We start from the raw sequence: 21373 nt of genomic DNA on the forward strand, positions 1-21373 counted from the left end.
GGTCGAGCGGAGTAGCCGCTCGGCCTGCTTCTGTAGATACTTGGCGTTCGTTCCTATGTTGAGCGTCAGGTGCTTCAGTTAGTAGCTAAGCCAGTGATGTCGTCGGATCATGCCTCTTCATATCTCGGTCGTTGGAACCACCTGCGCGATCGACGAGCTATAGTGGAGCGTTAACCACTTTAACTCTGATTCCCATTGATCTCCACCATGAGAGTATGGTGAAGTCCCTTTTTATCACCGTATCAGTAGGTTACGGATTTTTGTTAGATTCTGAAAATAATTGAAGATATTTATTAGGTAAATTATCAATGCTAATTTTACTGAAATTAATATGGTAATTTATAAATAGATTTCAACTTTATCAACCTAAACTGTAATTAAACGTGTCCTTCTCGTGACTGTTACGAAGCATCAAGCCACAGCCTGACTCACGAGGAATCATTCCCAGTGATCGACACGTACCACTGGCGAAGAGCGTAAAGTAATCTCCTTTTCCTTCCGTTTCTCTTTATTTAATCTTCGACCGCTTCTCCTATTAATCCTCTGATCTTTCTCTGCATTAATAACAAATGGATGTTCCCAAAGGTTTCTTGGCATCACTCTGGAGTTTCGTTGCCTTCCTTCCGTTCTTCGTCTTGCTCTTGGTCCTTGGCATCATCAAAGGTATGCAGGCGCAGACAAGGTGTCTGCTTTATTAACGTTGAACCGCTAGTATCACTATAAAAACTTCTGGAGTTAAATTTTTTAGTTAATGTCACTGTGAAGTATTTAGTCCAGAGAAAATCTTAAAAAGTTCTATCTTTTTTGAATTTCTTGCTGACTTATATGTCCTTGCATAGCAGTAATTGAAATATTCTGCAAAATCATACATTTAATGATGGCTATGTTCTCGCAGCTGCTACAATCGGCCCTGTTGTGACTTCTATAGTTTTAGTTGGGAATTCGGCTGTAGTCATCGGCATGTGGCCAGCACATTTCATCTGGACTTATTATTGCGTGCTGAAGTAAAAGCCTCTTACGTTTTCTTTACATCCTTGATTTTGAATTAGTAGGGACGTGGGAGATGGAGACGGTTTGATTTGAAATTTTTGCCCTTGTTTTGGTTTTTAAGGATAAATTGCAGTCTCGCCTTCACTTTTTCCCTTTGCAGGACTGCAAAGCTTGGGCTTGTTCTAAAAATGTTCTCATTGGTTGCGTTGCCATTTCCATTACTCTTGTCGCCAGCATTAAGCGTTCTGGGGAGCCTTCTAGTTGGAATAGGCTATGGATTCTTTGCTCCTCTAATTGCAACATTTGAGGCTGCTGGAGAACAAGTGGTTGACAAGCTTTATCATTGCTTTGCTGTAAGTTTCATGAACCATTGCCGATGGTGATGCAACCTCACAGCCGAATAGTATATCTGTTTCTTCAATTGCACATGTCAAGATATGCAAATGATCATTGAAGTCGATGAATTGAGACGAGATAGTAAAACACTCATGCAAACATGACATGGTGCTATGGCAGGATGGATGTGTAGACACTGTCAAGGGAGCTTGTACGTTGGTGGTGGACTTCACAGATTTTTGCTTCCACTCCTACTTCTCATATATGGATGACCTCATTGAAAACCTTGGAGCTGGGGAGAATCCAATGGATATCAAGTATGAGTTATTACTCCTTTAGTTGCATGTAGAATTGTCGTATCACTTTGCAAATTATTTTGTAGGTACTTTAGGATACCACTGTGTAACATACAATGCTCATCAAGGATCCTATAAAGTTAGTCCAGCAAAGTTTGTAGATTCTGAACTAATGCCATCTAAGTTTGTAGATTCTGTCAGAATCTAATATTTTTTGGAAGACCTATAGCTCCCATATTAGCCAACACTATAGAAAATAGTTATCTCTTTGCCAATTTAGTATGAAGTGAACTAGCTATGAAGTTTCAACTATTTTTCTTTTGTACTGCTAGGTTGACAAAGCTACCAAGTTGTTTGCTGGTTTCTCTTATTGGTACCCTAGTTGATGTGCCTATGATCAGTATCGTTGCACTGTGCAAGAGTCCCTACATGCTAATAAAGGGCTGGCAACGCCTATTTCACGACTTAATTGGAAGGGAAGGACCTTTTCTGGAGACAGTTTGTGTACCCTTTGCTGGTTTAGCTATTCTATTATGGCCACTCGCCGTCATCGGGGCAGTAATCACTGCATTTCTGTGCAGCTTCCTTCTAGGATTTTATGGGGGCATTGTTGTTCATCAGGTATGTATGCTTGGGGACATAACATGTCTCTTCACTTTTCACTGTCTCATTTGTTCTACACCTTTAGGAGGACTCTTTTCGCATGGGAATTGCTTATATTGTGTCTGTGATCTCAATATTTGATGAGTACAGCAATGATCTACTTTATCTAAGAGAAGGATCATGCTTTCCAAGGTATCATACTTTCTTGCCCCATGCTTGAAATTGTAGAGCTAATTTATCTCATGAATATTACATTTGTTCTAGCCTTGATCATTCTGAAAGTTAATGGCAGCCAGGCCCAAGTATCGAAAATCAAATGCTGATCGAGAGCTTCTTGAGAACAAAGAAGAGGTTGAGAAGAAGAAGGCCCAAAATGGGAAAGTTCTATCAAGCTCGAATACAACAAAGTTAGCTACTCAAAGATCAACTTTGAAGGAAACAATACAGCAACTGAAACCTATTCAAGTTAGAAATCTCTGATGCTCCATATGAATATATGCTCTTGCAAAAAAAAAATAACCAGAGATGTTCTTACAGATATGGGATTGGCTCTTCATGTCTTGTGAGATCAATGGAAGGATACTATTCGGAGAGGGTCTGATCACAGTAGAAGATATAGAAGAATGCATTGTCAAAGGGAAATGCAAGAAGTTAAGCATAAGATTACCTTCATGGTGTATTCTCCAGTGCCTGCTACAATCCGTGAAATCCGACACATATGGCCTTCGGATATGTATGAGACACTCTGCTTCTTTGCATTCCTATCTACCTGTAATATCGATTTATACCTCTTTGAATTCTTCAGCTGATGAAGTGGAGCTTACTAATTTTAACTGGCCAAGGGACAAGGTGTTTGATTGGATTCTAGGGCCACTCCTGATCATCAAGGAACAAGTAAGAAAACTTCAATTGAAAGAGAACGAAGAAGCTTGCTTAAGGAAGTTGATACTGATAGGAAAAAATGAGAAGCCGGAGGACTGGGATGAAGTTGGTTTTCCATCAGATGACCATGTAAGAAGAGCTCAATTGCAGGCGATATTGAGAAGGTATTGCTATTGCTTTTCATGATTCAGTCCAATCTTTGGCACAGAAAATTTTCATTAGGTAAACCCTTGCAGGATTCAAGGGATCGTTGCAAACATGTCCAGGATTCCAAGTTTTCGTCGCAGGTTCAATAGTCTAATCAAATCCTTGTATCTGGAGGCAATACAGACTGGTGCTTTTGGCAGCCAGATAGGAGAAAGCAGCAGCAGCAGCAGCAGCAGCAGCAGCAGCAGCTGGAAAAAGAGAAACAAACACATGATGAAATCAAACAGCCTCGATGTTTAACAGTGCACCAGATGATTTTGTTTGGAAATTCGATCACTCAAGTGGAATGTATTAATGCTTTGTCTCCAAGTTTAATCACAGACGAGATTCTGACCGTAGAGTAAGATTGACGATGATGACGTATACTATATAGATTATAGACACGTGGTGGACCCATTCAAACCGTCCGGTGGCAGAATAATATTGGTCTTCGATTCCCCCCACCCTATTGTGAAGCCTACTCACCTCGCGACCCTTCCCCAGTCTCCTTGGCGGCAGCGACGGTCCCCTCGCCACCGTCGCCTTATCCGGAGAAGGCAATTGCTCCGGCGTTCCCAAGGAGAGTGGAAGATCGGAAAGGTGTGCGAAGAAATTAATGAATTGAATTCCAGGTGGTCGGTAGCAGCTCTCGTTCTCCCTTCGCCTATTAATCTGATTCGCGTTTGTTTTATTTTTGTTTCTATTTTTCTCATCCTGCTCGATCCACTGGCGATTGACTTGATCGTGCTTCTTATCAGTAGAATCTTCTTTTGTTGAATGATAATTTACGGAAACCTGACATCACTGCGTAAGATCCGGTTTTTGACGGCATTCGTCGAGACTGGTCCATGAACTCTAGTTTTTTCCTTCAGAAATATTGCAGATTTGGAAGTACTGAGGGGCGCCATCTGGTTTTTCTTCTCGGACCAGGTTCCATCGATCTCCTCTTCATCTTACCGTCGCGTTCTCCTCCATATACCTTTCTCGCCGTGAGAGCGAGCGACACGAATCAGGTTAGTTCTCATCTCCATCCCCTCTTCTTCGAGCCGTCTTTATGACACTCCGCTTATTCCCAGTGGGCTGAGAGAGTGTTTAGGCGATGGATATATGTGTGTTTATGAGATACATAATTTGGGTGTGGATCAGGTGTTACCGAGGTGTTGAGGCGACTGAATGGTATCTTTTCTTTTTGTTCTAATGTACGTTTGATCAGTGTGATTTGTGTTTCTTTCAGTTTGGGTATCAGTGGTGGTGGATTTGATCTGTAGTCGTTGGTAAGTTTTCATATTCTCTAATCTCCTGGGCTAAATTTCTTCCTCTATTTTCTGTGGATCGTCGATGCTATTTAATAGTCGTTGGTGTTTTCTTCTATATAGCAGTTAGGTCTCTAGGAGCAGAGAGAACCACCGACTTGGCTGTAGAGAGAGAGAGAGAGACAGAGGATGTCAATAAGCTTGAAGGAGAAGCCGGCTCTTCTGGGCTTCCACATGCCTGCGGAGTGGGAACCCCATCAACAATGTTGGATCGGATGGCCTGTGAGTGTTGATTGAAATCTGCCTCTTGATTCTCTGTTTTTCTTAGTAATGCAAATTTTTTCTCCACAATTTAGAATTGAAATAACCTGTTGCAGATTGTTTTTATTTGTATGGATTAATGACCTTTATGAGAGATTTTATTTTAATCTTTTCATGAATGACTGCATTCTTAGACCAAAACTATTTAGTCTTTTGTCATTTGTTTAGTTATTTAATCAATAATTAATCTGGATGATTAGAAGAACATAGTGCTTTTTTTAAATGATTGTTTTTTATCAATGTGTTGCATTTCCTAATCTTCCATCATTTCTATTAGCTTTTAAAATTGATTATGTCTCAGTTTATGTGTTTTTTAAAGTTGATTGAGAATCATTTCCATTTCAGGAACGCCTCGATAATTGGCGGGATGGTGCACTTCCTGTTCAGGACACTTTTGTTAAGGTGGCAAAAGCAATTTCAAAATTTGAGCCTGTTACAGTGTGTGTTATCTCAGATCAGGTGAACTTTTATCTGTGTTATGAACCTAAAATTTGTTGTTACATGGCTTCTCAATGTGGAGGTGCCTTTCTTGTGAATTATGGATTCAAATTTTTTTACTTGATTTATATGTGAAACAGTATACAAAAGCTTATGATAGGCTTCATGAAAATGGTAACATCCGAGTAGTGGAGATGAGCATGAACGATGCCTGGTTTCGTGATATTGGACCAACAGTATGCCCTTGTTATACTCTTTGTTCAGGTTATCTATGATTTTGTTTCTGTAGCTTATGAAAAAATTTGTATCAGTTTGTTCGGCGTGTCAAGTCTACAACAGAAGATCAGGAGCATCAAATTGCAGGAATTGACTGGAAGTTTAATTGTTGGGGTGGTATGGTTTGAAATTGCTTCTTATGTTTATTCCTTGAACAATCCTTTTCATTTATCTAGCACCACAATTATTGAACATACTAATCATTAATATTCATTTCGTGAGCCCTTGAATGCAATGAATAAGAATGCTAGAAAGAAATTGCAAACAAGTTATGGATCATCTTCTTCAAAATAACATGATGTTTTTAGGCAAATGACATGAACAAATATATTGCAAAAAAAAAAGAGAAGATATTTACAAGATTCTTCTGTTCTATACATCACAGGAAGAAGCAAATTCCAAAGAGAAAGGTAATGAATTACTTTTCTCCATGTCCAAGAGAAGAACTACACCGGAAAAGGATGAACTATATCTCTAGTAGTTGCACCTGTGCAACAACCACGGTTTTGCTTTTTGCAAAATAATACCATCAGTTCTTTGCAAATAGTTGCATTTGTGCATTCTTTTTCTCTTGCCAACCACTGCAATCTGAAACTAGATTGCAAATGACTTGTTTTTAATAGTACAATCTGTTCTTTCAAAATGCTTCAACACATGATATTTCCAACTGCAAAATATATGCAAATTTAGCACATCATTTTGTATCAACAGTATATACAAGGATGATAAAATTTCTAGAAGCAACATGCTCTATCTTAACACCTAATTAGCAATCCTTTATACCTTTTTGAAAATGTCTCAAGTGTGTAGTGCTTTTTGTAGCAAGTAATTCAACCTGACTCAACATAGTATATGCAAATATGGATCAGAAACACATATTTACAGGAACAGTTCATCTACAACTATTGCCACACAAGCTTAATCGACACCACATTTCTTCTGATATGCCAATTATTTAAGCAGAGTTTTTATCGTGGTTCTTTATTTATGTTGTTCCTTTTGTTGGATAGTAATGGGAGTCTTATGGCTTGTAATCCAGGACCAGAAGATGGTTGCTATAGTGATTGGACACTTGATGTTCTTGTAGCCCAGAAGGTAATTGATACGTGCTAGTATGATTCAAATTTTCAGTTTCTATGACCAATTTTCTTGAAGCTTTCTTTGTTTGATGCTCAATATATGCTACTTTTTGTTTTTAGATTCTCGAGCTTGATAGAATAGCTAGATTTTCACATAGGATGGTTCTTGAGGGTGGAAGCATTCATGTAGATGGAGATGGTACTTTCCTTCTATGTTTTTTAGCAGCTGTTTGTATTATTCTGGTATATTATATATTTGTCGTCAAAATACATGTTTTCTCCACAAAATTTGAAGTTTGGAGCTTGATTCATAGATCAGCACACCTGACTACATGTGATTTTATTGCTAATTAGGCTTGCTACTTGAAGTCTATAGTTTCTATTAGAAGCGTCTCTTAAATTTGTCTATATTTCCTTACAGGTACTTGCATTACAACTGAAGAATGCTTGTTAAATCCAAATAGGAATCCTGATATGACAAAAGAAGAGATAGAACAGGAGCTGATGATGTATCTTGGGGTTAGTAAGGTCATCTGGTTGCCTAGAGGACTCTATGGTAATTATAAATGTGCTTAACAAGTTATCACTATAGTGGTTGCTTACCAACTCTCATCTTCAGAAAGATTTTCAAATCTGAGGTTTCAAAGTTTTTGTTGTTGGCTAATAATTGCATTTTTTCAAGCTTTCAAAAAGCATATGTAGGTGCTATACTGCCTTTCCACTATAGCGCCTATGGATATGCATGGCCATATGTGGTCAAATATTACAAATATAAAAAGTATATTAATAAATAATCACCAACATATATACAATAATCAGCCCATTCTCTGAATTGAAGAAATCACGTTCTCTCAGTTGAAGAAAGCACATTTTCTCAATTTATCGTAATTCTTTTTGCCTCCGGGGGCGGGGTGTCGTGGTTAGGTCCTCCAACGGCAGGCCAGGCATATGGAGTTTGAGACTCAATTGCGGCGTATTGTGGGGGATTTTCCCCTCAATGGGTAGTGGACCCGAGAACGCTAGTTGTCAGGATGAGCCTCCACGTACGCTTCCCCGATTTAACTTGGTGGTCGGTGGGAAACTTCTGTGAGGCCGAGCCGGTGACTCCTAGGATTAGTCGAGCCGAGGCTTGGATACCTGAAGCATCCTAGCAAACATCCTATACTCAAACTTGTAACACACTTTTGCAACTGAGCCACATCTCAAGCTTATCATTCACACCGCACACCCCTCTGATCTACTCACCTACAGGATCATTACTGAAGACCAAAGTCTCTGATAGACTGATACCTTACCTTGGTGTGAGATGCTTAGGAACCAGAAGTGATAGGAAACTTAGGTGGGTTGGATGTCTGTCTTATTTATTCATTATCATCTCCTTTTATATCTGCTGACATCAAACTAAATAGATTGCCTTGCTTTGGTGTTTGGCATGAGCCACTGAAACTTACATAGTGCTGTAACAAGGACTCTTATTTAGTTTTCTGGCAAGCAAGTGCTAGTTGACATGTATTCTCCACTAGCTAGATGATTAAAAAATGGTGAAGAAGAAACGAGTATTCTCCATGGTTTTACTTCTGTGAAGCTTCAGTTGGCTTAGTGTGGAAAACATTATCAATATAAATAAGTCATGCCTCAACTGCAAACCAATTCAGACTTTACCAAACCCACTGAGTAGCATGGCAACTATGAAATTGAGTTCACAACAACAGATAGTACTAACATATAATCTGTCATATCAATTTTCGCCATTTTCTAGCTGGAACAGTCTATTCTTGTTCTGTTGTAACTTTCTCTTGCTAAAATGAGAAATATATACAGTTATATTGACAAATAAAAATTCTCCTTTTTCCCTTGAGATATGCTCAATTCTTAGTTTCAATTTTTATTATTGTCTAACACCATTAATAACATGTATTAATATATTGCATGAATAGACTCGCTCCTTTTAGCTTACAAATGCTTCATTGACTTGTTTGATTCTGAGTGTTATTGTTTAATCTTGTGAAGCTCGCGAATAGACTCGCTCCTTTTAGCTTACAAATGCTTCCTTGACTTGTTTGATTCTGAGTGTTAGTGTCTCGCTATTCTAACTTGTGTAGGTGATGATGATACCAATGGCCATGTAGACAACATGTGTTGTTTTGTTAAGCCTGGTGTCGTGCTTTTGGCTTGGACTGATGATGAACAAGATCCTCAATATGAGCGTTCGGTTGAGGCATTTAATGTTCTTTCCAACACAACTGATGCTAAAAATAGAAACATAGAGATTATCAAACTTCACATACCTGGCCCACTTTATATCACTAAAGAAGAAGCAGATGGGCTTATTTCTTTGGTTAGTATTATTGTTTTTCTGTATTCCATTTATAATTGCTTCTAATAAATCCTTCTGGAATGGTGATATTCACAATGGCGTAGCCAAGGCTGGGTTTCACTAAGAGCTAGTGCAGCGCAGCAGCCTAGCAATTTTTAGACTTATCTATTGAACTCAAATCCAGCAATCTAGCAATTTTTAGGCTTCCAGCCCAGTGCAGCCCAGCAGCCTAATAATTTTTAGGCTTATAGCTCAAATCCAGTAGCCAGCAATTTTTAGACATATTGAGCTTAAATCCAGCAGCCCAGCAACTTTTAGCCTTGTATATTGAGCCCAAATTTTAAAAGGGCTTTTTTTGTTTGTCATTCGACACATCAAAGAGCAGCAGATCACAGACAAGTAACAGCCCAGGGCAGTTGAAGATCCTCGCTACGCCTACGCCATTGGATATTCAGACACGTCTTCCTAAGAATATTACTGTTTTCTTTCATGAGGCTTCACTTGAGGAAATATAATGGCAGAGGCGAAGCAAACAATTTAACACTTTACTTTCTTTTAAAATATGCTTTCATTGAATAAACATACTGATGTGTGCTGCACTATTATTATCCATAAACCAAATGGTAAATGAATACTACGTCATGTAATGTGGTATGAATCTGTATATTCCTTTGTTTTTTTGTTTTACCCTTTTGGAATATGCATTCATGTCGTTTCTCCAGAACCTCTTCTGGAGTTGCATGACGATGATGATTGTTTAAAAGAGACTGACTACATTAATGAATAATGAAGGGCAAATGTTTGTGTGATTGTAAAGATGATTTTCTTTTTTTCTGCAAATTGCTGACCTGAGAACTGTGCTCGTAGAACTTACTCAGACCTAAGTTGAAGCTCTACACTCTATATGGATTATTTAGACAATGAAATTCTCTATTATTTTATTATTGCCTTTGTAATTGATATTCTATGTCTGTAGGTCTTCATTGCTCTTGTCAACTTTCATTAAAGATAAATAATTAAATTGGCTTTCGAAGCTTTAGATATTAACTAGTTCCAACATGGAATTTCTTACTATTTTGTATATTTGATCATAGGATGGGAATGCAAAACCAAGACTTGCAGGTACAAGGCTAGCTGCTGCCTATGTGAACTTTTATATTGCCAATGGTGGAATCATAGCACCAGCATTTGGTGATGAAAAGTGGGACCAACAAGCGTATGCTGTCCTTGCATCTGCATTTCCTAATCATGAGGTAAATACAAAATTTCACAAATAACATGTTTTTTTTTCATTTGGAGTTGATTCCATGTCGACATCTTTGAAGAAAATATATTTTATAGTTAAACAAGCTGAATCGATCAAGGATAAATAATAGGAGAAAAGAGAACGCTCTATTTGAATTGGAAAAACATTTTCCATGAAATCAACTCACCCTTAGACCTAGTCAATTGTTATGTTTGGTATCAGTCTGGTTTGCTATGAGATCTTCCTTTGCTTCGTGTATTAGAATATATTCAGCTCTTTCCGTTCTCCATGGACAATAGAAACATTTTTCTTCCACTTTTATTTTTTTTTATTTGTCCCGTAATGAATCGAGGAACACCCACTGGTTATATACTTCCACAGGTTGTAATGATTGAAGGTGCAAGGGAGATTTGTCTGGGAGGTGGCAACATCCATTGCATCACCCAGCAGCAACCGGCTGCCATACACGCTCCATTTGTAGCTTCCAAGTAATGGATCAACACACTAGCAATAAGACTAAAGACGTATTCTTCTCTGACGAGCGACGTGAATAAAATTGTCAGTGAATAAGTCCTAGCATATTTATTTTTTTTGAAAACATTAATGTGTTTTTTTTTCATAAAATGATATTTTGCATCAAAATTCGTGGATATACTGAGCAAAATTCGTACTGCTTAAGTTAATTTTTGCTCAATATACAATTTATAATGACATTTAACTATTTTGTGCCGATAGATTTTTCTTTTTCTTTTTATATTGGATCCATATGAATATTATATAAATTAATTAATTAATTAAAATTTAAAATTTTAAAATATCCATACATATAGTATGCATGTCAGTCTCTACTCTACAAATAGAATGCCACTCACACTTTTGCTTTGACCTTCGCCGTCAGAATCCAAACAAAAGTCAAATGCCGTTGAAATAAACCGATTCGCCCGGCTCGCCGGTGATCCCAACTGCCCCGGCGTAACCTCTCACCTTGGCTTCCTCATATCTCTGCACTAACGCAACCACCGTCGTTGCCAGCAGTGACGATTCTCTCGTAGTCTTCTATAAATTGCTCCTCCCCCCTTTCTTTCCCTTCGATCCCAGCCACCGCAGCCCCTCCAATTCTTCTCTGCGGTAGAATATATGTATCGCAGCTGATATGGTATGTTATGAGTTGACCCAGTAGTAAGGCATGGAAGTCAACGTCAAGATAAGATGGCGGTCAAAATCAGGATGAGATGGGAATCAGGGTTGGAGTATAAGCAGATAGCCAAGTTGCTCTCATCGAGACTCAGCTCCTCACTCCTTAACACTAAGACATTCAACATGAAGCCGGTTGGACTTAAGGGCCTCAATGCTCTACACCTTAGTACCCAAACACACATAATAAATCTGATCGGTCCAGGGTTGATCAGGTTTACAGAACACAGTTCCCTATTTTACAGCACTAAGGTAACTCTCAGCATATGGTCGGTTGGTCCAAGCGCCAGTCTGGTTTAGAAGGCATAACTCTCTACCTCTTAGCATATGTTTGGTTGGCCCAAGGGTTGGTTGGGTTTACAAGGCTTAATTCCCTATCTTGCAGCACTAAGGAAACTCAATATATGGTCGGTCGGTCCAAGTGCCAATCGGATTTACAGGGCATATCTACCTATCTCTCAATATATGGCAAGTCGATCATAACACTGGTCGAGCTTACGAGGCTTAGCACTCCCACTTATATATAATACAAATGTATGAGACAATTCTCAGTACAAACCTGATCGGTCTAAGAGTCGATCATACTTAAAGGACTTAATTCCTCATTTCTATTGTCAGTCTCCCATCATACAGCCAGTCGACTATTAGGTCAGTTGAATCGTCTATAGGGACAATATTATCAGGGAATCGTAACAACTTATCAGAGAATAATAACTACTTGTCAGAGAATATTTTGTTGCTATAACATGTATGTGCAATGAAACCTTCCTCGAATGGTGGCTATATACTTTCCATCATCTAACATTCTAATGGCATATTCTCTCTACTACCTCATTGATGACAAAAGTTATAAGAAGTGATTCATATATATGTGACGGAAGATTCTTCGGAGAATGACTACACATTTTCTAGGTTGTACATCTTCCATTACTAGACATATTCTGACATCTTCTGACATCAAATATTCCTTATCACCTCATTATTGTGGAGGTTATAAGAGATTACATAAAAAGGGGACTTCAGTTCGAAGTTCGGAGTCCTTTTCTCTCCAGTTCGAAGTCTTCTCGTAGTTAGAAGAAGAAGGAGCCCTTTTCTCTCCAGTTCGAAGTCTTCTCGCAGTCAACAACAGAGCCGCGTACCTAGCGTGCCATCTCCCTTGCTTTCAGACAGGATCAAATTTGACGTCATCTATGGGAATGATTTGCCTGAATCTGAAACAAGGAGATAGAAGAAGTTGGATGACTCACAACCATCACTTTATCACATGAAGATTTAGAGTTACTCATAGTTGCATGAGTACAGAAATTGGCATAGCAGCAACAAGCGATAGTGGAACGTCCCTTGCCAAATGACCCGACCCTATCGGTGATAAGACAACATGCCGAGCTAAGGACATGGGTGGAGGAGTCAATTGGGTTTCAGCTGGCTCCTCCTCCCCGAACTAGTTTCATGCAAGCGCCTGCGCAGCCAGTTAACCTGCGGCTTGTGCCACCATCCTTGATTGCCTATCACCGGGCATTATTCCACACGCCTCTTGAGGAGGTGGGTCTAGAAGAAAGGACCTAAGTATCGTCTTTTGGAGACGCGCCCACTCGATATCTGTGTAAGGGAAAAGCCTCGATGGTCAGCGGGCCCCTTAAACAGATAAGCATGTCGTTATCTCACAAAATCTTAAAAGATAAGCTGCCGAGCCACTTCTGACCCCTGATGCAGGGGAATATGGAGGGGCAATCGATCTAGGAGACCACCTCTTTAAGTTCAAAAACGCAGTCATCCTTCACCAATATACAGATGACGTAAAGTGCCGAGTGTTTCTCATCATACTCTCGTGCTTGGCACAAAGATGGTTCAACCAGCTTCTTACCGAGTACTACTTTTGTAAAGATTTTCACAAGGCTTTACTTCACCACTTCATCAACAACCACAGGTAACACAAAACCATGTTGAGTTTATTATCCCTCAAACAGGAGCCCAAGGAGACGCTGAGGGCCTATATAAAAAAGTTCAACTAGGTGATCATGGATATTCCTTTAGCAACCCCAGGGATTCTAGTGAGCACCTTCTCTCAAGGTCTCACAGACAGTGAGTTCTTTCATTCCCTGATTAAGATGCCCCCAAGGGACTTCAATCATCTACTTGGTTGGGTGACCAAGTACATTAATGTAGAAGATGTAAAATACCGGAAAAAAAAATGTCGGATAACGATAGGGGAATTTACCAGAATTTTTAGGAATTTTCTGAGAAATTTTCGGAGCACGTACGCTAGGTTTTGAGGGGACGAATTTATGGGTACGAATAAAGCCTGTTGAGGATACCCGTTTAAGTGAGGAAAAATTTTATTATAAATGCATTTTCTTTGTTTTTCTTATTTCCCAAAATGCCTTTTCCTTTCCACAAACCCGCGCCCTTTTCCTCACCGATCCGTGCCCTACGAGCGCCGCCGCCGGCCAACCGACGCCGCCGACGCTTGTGGCGGTTCCTCCAGCGCCGGGGTGATTCCTTCTTCCCCTTCCTTCTCGTGCCTAGCGACATCTTTCCCCTCTACGATCGAGCCCTCCTCTTCATCTTCTCCTCTTCTTCGACGCTGACTAGGGCCGCCGACGCCTGGGCCCTAGCACCGCCGGTTGCCGCTCCTCCTCAGTCCTAGAGCCGGTCTCTCTTCTTCCTTTCCGAGCCCACCGGACGGCGCCACCACATGAGGCCGAAGGGAGCAACGCTGACACCCTTACCGTCGCTTCTCTACAGTGCCGACCATGCCCTGTGCCCTAGCCGTCTCCTGCATGTTTACTGGCTTCTGATGCAGCCACTGCTTGGCATCGTCGTCATCGGAAAAGAGTAGTCTCAAGCCTCCATCGGGACCAAAAGGTAGAGATTTTTTCCAAATTGAGTCACTGCATACACTCATCTGTTCATATTGTCTATCAACAGGAAGGCAACTGGGAATCAAAGTGCATTATGTCAAATTCTACCATTCTAAGCATATAGTGCTAGTGCATTGATCCGTGTTTGCTTCTGAAGAATTGTTAGACTATTGGTCTATATGTTAGTTTGCATTAGCAATTGGTTGAAGCATCATATTGTTTCCTTTTTGGATCTGGGTAGTGAAGAGGTGTCCGACAAGAGCTGTGGTGTTTCCAGCAGCAGTTACATTCTTCCAGTAGCCTCTCCTTTCCGGCAACAATTCTTTTTTTTGGCCGAGGATTAAGCTAAGAAGTAAGGTAAGGATTTGGTGTATGGATTGAGTTGGCACGCTTTTGATACATGTTGTTTTAGGTATGAATTGATACATATATAATTGGATTTGGATTTAGGTTAATTTCTCGGGGATATGATTTAGCTAATTAATTTATATGTAATTAGCTAAATCCGTATATCATATTGTTACAGGACTGTGATTCGAGATTGGCCGTCTCGACATCGGATTGGTTCGATTCGATCTATACCGGAGGCGGGTACCTCTTGACTTATCATTTATGATATTGTCTTTGGATATGCATAGTACTTTATAACGGCAAGCAATGAACATGTTTGTCTTTGGTATGTCACTGTTTGATATCTATAGCATGTTAGGTTTGTCGCCTGTGATGTGTCCATGCTTATATCTCGTGATTTGTTGCCATGAGTATCTTATTGCCATGAGTATCTTAGTTTCTAGAGTGACATACCATGCTTTACTGAGGTTAGGACTAGGTTCTGGACTTTTGGTTTCAGTCATGTGTATCGAGATTATCTGATACTTAGGTTTTATGCCATGACTAGCTTGTGTACCTCTATTTGTATATCATATATGATTCGTGTACCTAGACCTTGATTCTTGATATGTGCATATTGTTGGTACATATGTTATGGAAGGAGATATGTTTAGGATCTAGGTTGCTATACCATAGAGGACCTGTATGCCCTAGATCCGTGGATTTGACCTACTGATACTGTGGTACCCATATTATATATATATGGATTTTTCTATGCTGATCAGGTTATACCATATTTGTTATGTTCGGGACATATGTTTTGATATTTTATCTGACCTGTGTACTCTAGATTTGGTATGTGACCATCGCTGTTACAGTACCCATTTTGTATATATGGATATGGTTATGTTGATCAGTTTTTGCTATGCATAGTGACATGCATCATGATTGCATGCTGTGCGATTGTCGGCTCCACTATGGTTGAGCCCATCGCCAGTTACATGTACTGCACACACCCCCACTCATGGTTTAGTGGTATATCAGGCAGGTGTGTGGCGGTTCTGCTGTTTGGCTCCGTTGGTCTGAGGACTCAGCGTGGTAGCCGGCAGACAGTTCCGCTCTGTTTGGCTCCACTGGCATTTAGTGTAGCAGTGTAGCAGCCGGCAGACGGTGGACTCTGTTTGGCTCCGTTGGTCAGGTGACTCAGCGTGGTAGCCGGCAGAGATTTCCTCCCCGTCATCGTGTACCGGGAGATGAGAGCATTGAGCTCCCCCATTTATGATTTGGGGTCACAGGACAGGAGTACTCCGACAGCATCCCGTCCACTCGGTCACTCATCAGGAGTAGTGACGACAGAGTGCACGGTTGTCACAGCCCTACCCACTCGGTCTCGCCATTTGTTTGTGAGAGGACTGACTGGCGTCAGGGGTGACCAGGACGCATCATTAGCATCATATGCATTGATTGCCTTTATTAGTTTGTGTTTGCTGCACTTATATGCTGCATTTTGGTGGATGCATTTGTTTGACATGCATACAGGAGACATACTGCGTATCGTTTTGATGACCCTTAGATCAGGATAGGAGTTCCTGGTGAGTACAGCTTCCTCAGTTACCTTTCAGTTTTGCATATTCCCTATATATGATTAGGAAGCTGTATTCCATGTTTATTGCTGTTAGATATATCTTACTACTCATGTCTATTGGTATTCGCTGAGTTGTTGAACTCACCCCCGTGGACTCTATATTTTTCAGGTACCAGGTTGTTATGATGTCGCTTGGAGTATCCTGTATGCTGGTCCCCACGTCACATCAGAAGACTTATCGGTTTCACGTATGTTTTGTTTGTTTATGTATCAGTTTGTTTAGCTCTGTACTCCGATTTTGTTTTTTGAGTGTTGATGTTGTTATGTGGTATTTTGTTATGTTGTTGGTTGTGTAAGCCTAGCCGGCTAGCAGTTATGTATTTTGGATTTCTATCGTTTTTCTGCTGTGTTTTATATTTTGTTCCAGCCGAGTGGGCTGACGATATATATATATAACTGCGTGGTTGTGTGTATATTCCAGCCGCCTGTGGCTGATGTATATTGTGTATGTAGAAAGTTTCAGATTGTCCGCCGTACAGGGGAGGTGCTGCCGAAATTTCTTCGGACAGGGACTCCTCTGGGGCGTGACAGAAGAAGCCCAATATGCTTGGAAGAAGGAAGTCGCCCCACTCATCGTAGTCTCAGCTCCAAAGCACCGAGCACCACCTCTGCCTCTTCCTCATAAAAGACTTTGAGTGGGCCCTCCACAGCCTGCCCCTAAGCTGGGAACCCACGCTGTACAACACGTGGGGGCTAGGCAGACACAATTTCCTAAGCCCCCCATATGGGCTCCAAAATTTTATACCAACTATCGGTCTAAGGCACACAACACTCAAGATTATTACTATTACAATCAATAGAAGTGTCTGGTAGCTAACCAAAGGTTCTGCCAACGTTCACCATCTCTCAATCGTTATCGCTATGAGCAGCCTAATGGACCACCCCAAAGAGACTACCAAGGCACTGAGCAACACTGGCAAACACCACAGCAGCAAGATAACCAGGTTCATACCTCCGTAGGGTCGAATAGGAGCGTCACCCGACATAGCAAGAAGAAAATCATAATAATGTCACTCGAAAGGATATTGGTATGATTGCAGGAGGCCCGATTGACGGATATTCCAACCGGTCGAGGATGTCACACGCCCGCCAACTAAAAATTCAAGTCGTCAGTTGTTGCTAGGAGCAGGCACAAGGGCCCGAGATTAGTTTTGGGCCTAAGGATTTAGAAGAGGTGGAAATACCCCATGATAAGGCTTTGATCATTAAGGCTGTTATAGCCAATTATAACATACATCATACTTTTGTTGGTACGGGTATAAGCAAACGTGCTCTCACACAAATATCCCAGACTCCTAAGCCTTCCGGCTAAGTTATAAGCGAGCATACTCTCGCTCCTATGTCCTAGACTTCCGAGCTGTCTGGCCGGATTATAAGCAAGGATGCTTTTGCGCCTATGTCCTAGGCTCCCGAGACGTCCTGTCGGGTTATAAGAAAGCATGATCTCGCGCCTATATCCTAAACTCCTGAGCCATCAGGTCGAGTTATAAGCGAGCATGCTCTCATGCCTATCTTCCAGACTCTTGAGTTGTTCGGCAGGGTTATAAGCGATCATGCTCTCGCGCCTAATCCCAAACTCTAGAGCCTTTCGGCTAGGTTTTAAATGAGCATGCTCTCGTGCTTGTCCCAGACTCCCAAGATGTCCGACCTCATTATAAGAGAGTATGCTCTCGTGCCTATGTTCCAGACTCCTGAATTATTCGGCCAAGTGATAAGCAAGCATCCACTCTTGCCTATGTCCCAAACTCCCGAGCCGTTAGGCTGGGTTATAAGTGAGCATGCTCCCACTCCTGTCTCAAACTCTCAAGCCATTCGACCGAGTTATAAGCATGTATGCTCTCGTGCCTATGCCCCAAACTCCCATTGTCACGCCCCGGGGGTATAGTTCCCGGTACCCCACTTGGTGATAGTATAATACAAGAAACCATAAAAATCATTTAAACAAAATAATCAAGAAATTTATCAATATATATATATATATATATAAATCATTTTTATAGATAAGAAAACTATACAAATAACACGACACATGAAACAAAATATAAATACAACGAAACGAAATTAAAGTAAACTAGGAATCAACACGTCAAGATCTCTGAGCAATTCTATGTAAAGTCGGGACCAACTATATAGTATAAAAAAGATCCCTGTGCCTACAAAACTAGAGGCCAAGGAATGCAGAAAGTAAGCCAAATTGCTAAATGAGTAATTAGGAAAGATGTGTATGAATTTAATGTTGTTTAAGAAATTAAAGAAATATAGTAAATTACAATCTCTTATTACAACTTTAAGTTCTTCTTAAAATTCTCCATTTATACATAAATATATATGTATAATCATCTTTAGTTATCATCATCTATAATCAGGTAATATTTTTATATTAGGATTTAGAATCTTCACTTTATCATCATTTATTATCATCAATTAAAATTAATTCTCTAGTCTTATTATTTAATCAACTGGTATACAAGTCATCCATGGTAATATCAACATATATATCAATGGTCTAAATATGATAAATCAACTAAAAAGTGAATTACTGGAGCTAATATCATCAAAGTGTAATATCATATATATAAGCTAAAAGCCTCCTTAGAGTATAATATTGTCGCTGATCCTGTCCGAATGCTGAACCAACGGACGCTGGGCACGGGGCACTCTCCGACTATTGACATGGATCTTCGACTGGTAGCACGAAGCTCCGGCGAACCTGCACAGAAGTCGGGCCGGGAAGGGGTTCCCGGCGGCGACCCTCCGACGCTCAAGTCAGGTAAGCAAGTGGTGGAAAAAGTAGCTCAAAAGGAGTTCCACGCGTACCTCCGGTGAAGTATGCGGCTCTTTATATAGAGCGGTGAAAGAGTTCCCACACGTCTATCGAGGCGCGTACGCGTCCGCAGCCCATATCTCGGTATGTGTCTGTCAGAAAGCTTACCTGACGCCATACTGCTACAGTCCAATCACGTCTTCGATGGGACAACATAACACCTCGTTGTCAGACTCGGAGTATGGCCTAGCCATAGGACGTGACAGCGGTCAGGAAATGTTCGTCCTTCTCTATACACCACAGGCCGGGACGTCCGTCCGGCCGGCTGGACGAAGAGCGTCGTCCGGACGGCCTTCATCCCCTGCGCCGGCCGGGCGGCACGCCCATCACGTCCCGCCTGTCGTTTGCATTGATATGCTGGGGAGACTTCCGGGCGGGTGCTACGTAAGGACTGTTAGCAGTATGTCACCTTCTCTTAGGCCTTCCGCTCGGCTCTTAGCTATTGTTTCAACTGAGCGTCGGAACCCCGACCCCTGTCAGGGCACCTTTTACTGTTGGATGCTCATCGGTCGGCCAATCGGTCTATCCTTTTCTCCCAAGTCTGGTGAGCCGGTCGGCCACCCTTCTCCGGTGGACCCCCCGGCCCTTTGATCTCCACGTGGCGTTGACCCCTCGCAATGGGGTCCTCTGCCTTGACCACCGGATCACTTGCCTTCTCCTCAAGTCTAGTTGAAGGAGGCGAAGTCCGACTGACTGGACTGCCGATCTAATTGGGTGACGAACGATACCTTAGTCCGCTCGGACGGGCTAATGGATGCTCAGCCGTTCGGCGATATCTTGCCCGTGCCTTGGAATTTATGCCGAAGCTTCTGTTAACCACGTGCGTTAACCCGTAACTTGCTGACACGTGGCTGCCTTTCTCTTGTCAGGATATGGCGGTGGCGTCACATCCGATGGGACAGCCGCCGTTTGAAAGGAATGGCTGGATGATGACCTCGTTATCGACGACCTGGATCGGACGGTGGAAATTGATCGCTGCCGCCCTTATAAAGCTCCCGACCCCTGCTCTTCGCCGCATTTTGACCTCCTCGTTTCCAGACACCTCTCTGCTCTCTTCTTCTCCGGCGACCTTGCACCTCCAACGACCTCAAACCCCCTGCGACTATCTGTTTACTAGTAAGCCTTTCTTCTCCTCGGTTCCTCGCTCCTTTCTTCCTGTTAGTCGCTTTTATCATTCTGCCTTCTTTCCTGGCTTTATTTCTTTTTCCTTCCATTCCGCGTTCATTCCCGGTCCTATACCATGACTAGTACCTCACAGTCGACCGGCGGCGCTCCTGGTCTGTGGTACACGGCCATGGAGAGCCGTTTCGATGAGGAGGACGTGTTGCGTCTGGCCAGGACTTACGACATTCCTCCTGACCACCACATAGTATTAGCCACCCCGGCCGATCGGCCTCATGAACCGCCGCCCGACACTGTTCTTTTCTTCCGAGACCAATTTTTGGCCGGGCTACGCTTTCCACCCCATAAGTTTATCTTGCAAGTCTGCAATTACTTCCGCATCCCGCTCGGCCAGATAGTTCCCAACTCCATTAGGCTGCTGAGCGGGGTGATAATTCTCTTTAAGCTGAACAGCATCCCCCTCGACCCTAAGATTTTCCACTACTTTTTTTATCCCAAGCAAGCCGAGTGGGACACCTTTGTTTTCCAGTCTAGGATAGGTTTCGTTCTCTTCGATAACATGCCGAGCTCCAACAAACATTGGAAGGAGCATTTTTTTTATGTACGTTTTCCCGAGCCGCCAACCTTCCGTGTCAAATGGCAGACGGCAATGCCCGCGCAACCAGAGCTCGACAAGTTTAGAGGCGATGCGGCCTACCTTCATGCAGCCGATCGGCTGGTCGGCCAGCGCTATCATATCGACAAGCTGCTCCTCCCGGGAGTAATGTATATATTCGGCTTGTCTTCTACTCCGGCCGATCTGCCCTGCAGCATGAGTAAGTTCCCTCATCTTCCCGTTTATTTTGTTCTAACTGATTTATTTTTTGCTTCTGCAGCTGAAGTTATGTGGCGCGCTAAGGCAACCGAAAAGCTCAAGCTGAAAGCCGCCAATATTGAGGTGGCCAAGAACAAGGAGATCGCCGAGCGGGGCCTTGCTCCAGCGGATCCGGTCGGCGAAGAAGGTGAGGGGACTCAGGATGTCACCGAAGCCTTAGTCGCTCCTGCCTCTCACGACGAGGATGCGGGCGACATAGAACCCTCCGCTCAAGTCGAGGTAGAGGGTCGTTCGGCCGACGACGTTCCACTGCTCACTCGGAAGCGCAGACGGCCAGAGTCGGCACCTGCATCGGTTCCA

General features: G+C 42.0%; 2 protein-coding genes across 7 annotated transcripts; both read left to right on the top strand.

Annotated features, from left to right (window-relative positions):
• Window positions 1–422: 422 nt before the first annotated feature.
• On the top strand, window positions 423–3893 carry LOC122006374 (uncharacterized membrane protein At3g27390-like). Of its 5 annotated transcripts, none has more exons than XM_042561852.1 (11): window positions 423–481; window positions 586–663; window positions 896–1072; window positions 1151–1343; window positions 1507–1643; window positions 1955–2243; window positions 2311–2417; window positions 2522–2690; window positions 2763–2958; window positions 3031–3271; window positions 3344–3893. In XM_042561852.1, exons 4-11 carry the CDS (start codon window positions 1179–1181, stop codon window positions 3552–3554), a joined length of 1515 nt encoding a protein of 504 aa, XP_042417786.1. In that variant the 5' UTR covers window positions 423–481; window positions 586–663; window positions 896–1072; window positions 1151–1178; the 3' UTR covers window positions 3555–3893. The 5 variants fall into 5 exon arrangements, 4 of the variants coding, with proteins under 4 accessions (XP_042417786.1, XP_042417785.1, XP_042417787.1 ...); XM_042561851.1 differs by having other exon boundaries at window positions 428–481; window positions 896–1004; XM_042561853.1 differs by lacking the exon at window positions 423–481 and having other exon boundaries at window positions 514–663; window positions 896–1004; window positions 3031–3119; window positions 3181–3271; window positions 3344–3486.
• LOC122006376 (agmatine deiminase-like) lies at window positions 3787–10953 on the top strand. 2 transcript variants are annotated; one of them, XM_042561856.1, is made up of 13 exons: window positions 3787–3928; window positions 4166–4306; window positions 4528–4567; window positions 4673–4828; window positions 5213–5326; window positions 5446–5541; window positions 5617–5698; window positions 6621–6676; window positions 6781–6859; window positions 7082–7216; window positions 8763–8998; window positions 10072–10230; window positions 10605–10953. In XM_042561856.1, exons 4-13 carry the CDS (start codon window positions 4736–4738, stop codon window positions 10713–10715), a joined length of 1161 nt encoding a protein of 386 aa, XP_042417790.1. In that variant the 5' UTR covers window positions 3787–3928; window positions 4166–4306; window positions 4528–4567; window positions 4673–4735; the 3' UTR covers window positions 10716–10953. The 2 variants fall into 2 exon arrangements, with proteins under 2 accessions (XP_042417790.1, XP_042417788.1); XM_042561854.1 differs by having other exon boundaries at window positions 4670–4828; window positions 10605–10725.
• Window positions 10954–21373: the final 10420 nt, after the last annotated feature.

Source organism: Zingiber officinale, chromosome 7B (genome assembly GCF_018446385.1).
Source record: "Zingiber officinale cultivar Zhangliang chromosome 7B, Zo_v1.1, whole genome shotgun sequence".
Taxonomy (NCBI): domain Eukaryota; kingdom Viridiplantae; phylum Streptophyta; class Magnoliopsida; order Zingiberales; family Zingiberaceae; genus Zingiber; species Zingiber officinale.

Coding starts and splice junctions, on each gene's coding strand:
- LOC122006376 (XM_042561856.1), top strand. CDS start 4,736: ATGTCAATAAGCTTGAAGGAGAAGCCGGCTCTTCTGGGCTTCCACATG. Junction 5,327..5,445: donor TGTGTGTTATCTCAGATCAG/GTGAACTTTTAT, acceptor TATGTGAAACAG/TATACAAAAGCTTATGATAG. Junction 5,542..5,616: donor TTCGTGATATTGGACCAACA/GTATGCCCTTGT, acceptor AATTTGTATCAG/TTTGTTCGGCGTGTCAAGTC.
- LOC122006374 (XM_042561850.1), top strand. CDS start 570: ATGGATGTTCCCAAAGGTTTCTTGGCATCACTCTGGAGTTTCGTTGCC. Junction 1,344..1,506: donor AGCTTTATCATTGCTTTGCT/GTAAGTTTCATG, acceptor GTGCTATGGCAG/GATGGATGTGTAGACACTGT. Junction 2,691..2,762: donor AGCAACTGAAACCTATTCAA/GTTAGAAATCTC, acceptor ATGTTCTTACAG/ATATGGGATTGGCTCTTCAT.